The sequence below is a fragment of the Plectropomus leopardus genome, unplaced genomic scaffold (genome assembly GCF_008729295.1).
Source record: "Plectropomus leopardus isolate mb unplaced genomic scaffold, YSFRI_Pleo_2.0 unplaced_scaffold16238, whole genome shotgun sequence".
Classification (NCBI taxonomy): Eukaryota; Metazoa; Chordata; class Actinopteri; order Perciformes; family Serranidae; genus Plectropomus; species Plectropomus leopardus.
Window position 1 is genome coordinate 935 of NW_024617431.1, and position 5,498 is coordinate 6,432.

General features: G+C 44.3%; 1 protein-coding gene across 1 annotated transcript; it reads left to right on the forward strand.

The window, feature by feature from the left end:
* The first annotated feature begins 1,054 nt into the window (after positions 1–1,054).
* clec14a (C-type lectin domain containing 14A) lies at positions 1,055–4,930 on the forward strand. The gene is made up of 2 exons (XM_042514798.1): positions 1,055–1,417; positions 3,083–4,930. Exon 2 carries the CDS (start codon positions 3,129–3,131, stop codon positions 4,425–4,427), a length of 1,299 nt encoding a protein of 432 aa, XP_042370732.1. The 5' UTR covers positions 1,055–1,417; positions 3,083–3,128; the 3' UTR covers positions 4,428–4,930.
* Positions 4,931–5,498: the final 568 nt, after the last annotated feature.

Consider the following 5,498-nt stretch of genomic DNA (forward strand, 5'->3'; position numbering starts at 1 on the left):
CATAACAGATTACCACCACATCACGCCCAGTCTTCGACAGCTCCAGCGGCTCCCCATCACAAAGTACTTCTCCTCACCTTCAAAGCCATAAACCCCGCCCCTCCGTCTCTCTGACCTTCTCCATCCACCTCGGCGTCCCCCCGCTCGCCGTATCACTGGAGCGTTCGGCCGCTCTGCCGCTCAGCTCTGGAGCTCTTTCACACCTGACCCCCGTATGCTGACTCGCTCCCACATTTCAAATCCAAACTCAAAACTCATGTTTGGAGTCGCGTACACCATCTGACCACCACCAATGAAATCTTTTAAAATCGTATTTTACTGGTGTTCTTATTTGTTTCTTAAACTCTGTGTTTGTTTTTTATGATATAAGGTGACCTTGAGTGTCCAGAAAGGTGCCTATAAATAAAATGTATTATTATTAGTATTATTGTATTTTCATTTAAAAAATGTTGCATAGTCTCAGTCTTCAGTAACATGTCCTTTGTTCTCATGTAACGTTGTGGGAACATTTTATAGAAGAACATTCTGATCCGTCACCTCTCACCATCACCAAAACATCCTCAGAGAGTTTCAGATCAAACGTTACGTCTTAGTCAGCATTTAACCTCACAGGAACATTATTTGAAGCGAAAAACATCTTTAAAACGTTCTTTGAACGTTAGATGCAAATGTTTTCTCTAAAACATTATTGTAACTTGTAGGGAACATTAGTCAGCGTCGCGGGAACGTTCCCTGCTGGCTGGAGATTCGCGGAGGCAAACTCAAACTTCGTGTCATTTTTGAGCCTCGTGTTGATCTTGATGATATTTAATGAAATATTCCTATTGGACCATCCGACAGGTGACATCATTTACCTCTCAGCCAATCACAGAGCAGAGTGACTGTGAACTCTGCAGGATCGCTGCAGTCAGACTCAGATTTGGTCTAAACATAAAACCAATCTGGACTCTTGTTTCTGTGAGGGAGCGACAGCGGCGGCGTTCCTCTGGAGGAAACCAGCTCGCCATATCAAGACACAGCACACTTCCTGTCCGGGGCCGGGGGCCGGGGGCCGGGGGGAGAGGCCGGCAGTCAGTCCGCCAGTGGCGCTACTGTGGAGGAGAAACCAGGAGGAGCTGCTGAACAGAGACTGAGGAACCCTGAAGACGAGAGGAGAGCCAGAGGACAGCAGGAGGACAGCAGGAGGACAGCAGGAGGAGAGAGGAGGAGAAAGGAGCAGTCACGTGATTTCCAAACTCTGCTTAGTGACGCTTCAAAAGATCAAATCTGTGTCAAGCAGACGGACTTGAGCGTAACATCACTACTGAAAACAGGAGGAGTAACAACCAGAGGTAAAAACTGGGAGAAAAGGAGAAACTGAAGGAAGAGAAGAAAGAGGAGGAGGAGAGACGCTGGAGGAGTCAGAGACAGCAGGACGGTAAGACACATCCAATTTGTTTCATTTTGAACATAAACACAATTAAAGTGATAAAGATCCTTCAGACAGGAAGCTTCCTCCTTTCCTTTCCTCTCCTCCTCCTCTCCTCCTCCTCCTCTCCTCCCTGTCTTCTGCTTTAAACATTTCTTACTTTGTACATCATCTTTATTGCACTATATTTCATATATATATGTGTGTGTGTGTGTGTGTGTGTATCGACCATACAACAGGAGTAGCTATTTTTTTTCACAAAGGGTTACCTTTGAATTACTTTCAGAAATAAAGGACATAGAAGGAAGATTTTTACTTATTTCAGGAAATATACAAGGTATCAAAGTAACAATACTTCATGTCTATGCCCCTCCAGGTAGCGATATGAGTTTTTATAAAAAAAAGTTTAATTCAGTGACTGACTCCACTGGCATTGTCATGACGACTCAATCACAAACCGGATTCCTCAAAAGAAACTGCCCAGACCTCTCTACAAAAGAAAACTTAAATATATATGACAGACACGGGTATAATAGCCCTTTAGAGAGACTTCAGTCCCTCAAAACGAGATTATATCCACTACTCTCATTCCCCTACAGTGTATTCCAGGACTGACTACTTTTTTATTTTTAAAAAGGATTGTGGTAACATTCAAGAATGCAAAATAGGTAATACTGACATACACAAAAACAGCAAGCAGATAATACTATTTACAGGATAAGGGGCCCAGACTCCAAAACACTGACGTACGAACAGAATGAAATACAAACTGTATTTCTGTTTTATTTTTATGAACAATTATATTCACAGCCTCACACAAAAAAATGAACAAGAAGCACAAAAATTGCTAAAGAGCTTAAATTTGCCATCCCTGATCAAAGATCAAAAAGCTAAATTATGGTAGCCAGAGGAATTGAGGAGGTCCTTCCCTGCTTATCCACACTGAGCAGACAGGTTTTATCTGGCAGAGACAAACACATGACAACATAATTAAGAACAGAAGCTGTTCTGCCGGTCAGTTTGGACGCGGAGAAGGCCTTCGACTCTGTAAGTTGGTTGGTTTTAGTTTTACTCTGACAAAACAGTTACAAGAAACATTTAAATTAAAATGGCGCCAGACTGCACTAAAATACTTCGATGTTTCATTACCCAAGGGTATTAATACTTTAGGAAAGATTGACTATGACCCCCTCCTTACCAAAATAAAGTTACATATACAGAGATGGCGCTGTATCCTATTGATGAGTCTTACACAGAGACGTGAATCTGTGAAAATGAATTTACTTCCGAGACTTCTTTTTTTATTACCCCGAATTTAGACCCAACCAACTGGATTCCAGATTCCAAAACTGGATAACTTGAGGAATAACAACACTGTACTTGGTTACTGATAAAGGGACATCTGATACTGTTCAGAAACTGAAAGACAATATTCTCTTTCACTCTATATGTTTAAGGTTTGGCTCTTTATGTTCTAATGTTCATTTAAGGACCATTCCATTTTTCAAACTGTAACACTGTTTTCTGACTTTCATCTGTTTATTCAGGTTTCATTTCTTCATGTTTAAAGTTTTATTTCTCTTTCTGTACACTTGTATATAATATTTCCTAAACAGCCTGCCAGAGGATTCACATTTTCACAGCTGATCCCAAAGAGATGTTTGTTTTTCACAGACTGAAATCATCATCGTCGTCATCGTCGTCATTGTCAGAGAAGAAGATGGCATCTAAGTTCTGCTGGATTTACCTTTGGTTCCTGTTCAGAAGCATCTCAGCTGGCCTGGCTTCCTCACCGTACTACACGGTCCACCTCACCGGCGTCAGCTTCGACCAGGCCCTGCAGGAGTGTTCGCCCGGCATCCTCACCGCCCTCGCCACCGAGCAGGAGGTCACGGCTGTCCTCGGGGTTGTCTCGGAGTCGGCGGCAGCTCTGCATCACAGCCAGTTCACCTTCTGGGTCGGGCTCCGGAAGGTCAAGAACGAGTGTGTGGTTCCCACGCTGCCGCTGAGAGGGTTCAAGTGGACGGAGGACGGTGGTGAGGACTCGCAGGTGAGCCGCTGGGTGGAGGAGCCACAGCACACCTGCACCACCGACCGCTGCGCCGCGCTGAGGGGGCGGCTGGATGGGACCGTGGTGACCAGCTGGGGTCTGATCGCCGTCACCTGCAAGAACAGTTTCCAGTTCATTTGTAAGACCCACGTTAACCCCGCTCCACCAGGACCATCAAAACCAGAACTAAGACCACAACCAGCAACTCCAGAACCAGCAACTCCAGAACCAGCAACTCCAGAACCAGCTACTCCAGAACCAGAACCAGCTATTTCAGAACCACCACAACCTGAACCTAAACTTCCGACCCTGGGGCCAAAACCAGGACATGACCTGACTCCTGCACCAGTTCCTGAGCTGCCGGGACAGGATCTTGATCTCGGTTGGGAGGCAGGGCGGGGATCGGGCTCGTGTCCATCCCCCTCTGACATCAGGATCCGGTCCATCAGTCCGGACTACAAAAACAGCAGCAGGATCCAGGTCGAGTGCTGGTCCAACGTCCAGGTGGAGCTTCGCTGTACGGGCCATCCCGCCCAGTGGCGCCTGCCCGACGACTCCCACCCAAACTTCACAGCTGTCTGTGTGCCGTGTAACCGCGGCTTCCAGAAAGATGCCTCTGGACTCTGTGTGGACATAGACGAGTGCAGCGGCGGCAGGCCCTGCCGGCACGCCTGCCTGAACACGGAGGGCTCCTTCAGGTGCGTCTGCTCTGACCAGAACGGGAAACAACACGACGAGGGCTCGCCGAAGTGTGCGGATGAGGCGGCGGCAGCCGGTTTCCTGATCCCGGTGCTGGCTGCCGTGGCGGCGCTGGTGGTGCTGTTGGTGGTCGTCGCGGTGACAGTGAAGTGTTGCCTGATGAGGCGGTCGAAGAAACGTGCCATGAAGAAGGCGGAGAAGATGGCCATGAAGAGCAAAGACAGCAAGGATTCCTTTGAAACTGCCAATGAGAAGGCAGCAGCAACATGAGGGAGCTGTGATTGGTCAGTTTGGAAGTGACATCATCAGTGTGTTTCCAAAATTACTCAGACTTTCCAGGAAGTTAGAAAAAGTTTATTTTGACTTTGAAAGGTTTTGTCAGAGAAGCTTTTTCTAAAGTTAGAAGCAGTTTGAGGTGAAAGGACCTTACCTGGAGACAGGTGAGTCTTTGTTACCTCATTGGCTGATTTGACTTCCTGGAAAAACAAAACAACAACAAACAAAGAAGAGCGTTTAGAAAACTTGGGACTTGTTTTTTTTTTAATAAAGGAAAATTGATTATTTATATGTGAAGACTGAAGAGTTCAAAAGAATTCTTGATTAGAAGAAAAAAATGAATGTAATTAATAAACATTTTATTAAAAAATAGAGTAACATTTAATGAATCTGTTTTTAGAGAAACATGAAATGAAATCTGACCTTTAATTTGACTTTATTCAAAGAAGAAAACTTGTTTTCATATTTCCAGCAATAAAGATGTTTGTTGTTTTCAATAAGTTTCACATTTTATTTTGAAAACTAAGGCTGAAATGTTGTTCAGTGTTTAACTTTATGTGGCCGAAAGTAAGCGGACGCTCTCGAGGGGCTAACCAGATATTTTACGGCCAATAATATGTGGACACCTTGTGACAGTGGTGGATGAAGTATTTAGGTCCTTTTTTAAAGTAAAAGTACTCAGACCGCAAAACGCCCAAATTGTGAAAAGAAGAAAAAAACTTATATTGAAAAGATTTAAATGATCAAAATAGTTGGCAACTGATTTTCTGGAAATCGATTGATTGATTAATAAATCATCATTAATCATCATGTCAGCAGTACCTGTATAACCTGAATTATTCTTTTCATAACAAATGAAATGAAATGTTTTTTATGCAAAAATCTGAATCTTTAAAGTGACTGCAGCTGTCAGATAAATGCAGTGAGTAAATATACTCAGTGCAGCTCTGGAGCATTCAGCTGTCCACATACTTCTGGCCATGTGATAAGACTTAGACTTAGACTTAGACTTAGACGACTTTATTGATCCCCGGAGGGAAATTTAGTTGTCACAGCAGCTTGGCA

Coding starts and splice junctions, on each gene's coding strand:
- clec14a (XM_042514798.1), top strand. CDS start 3,129: ATGGCATCTAAGTTCTGCTGGATTTACCTTTGGTTCCTGTTCAGAAGC.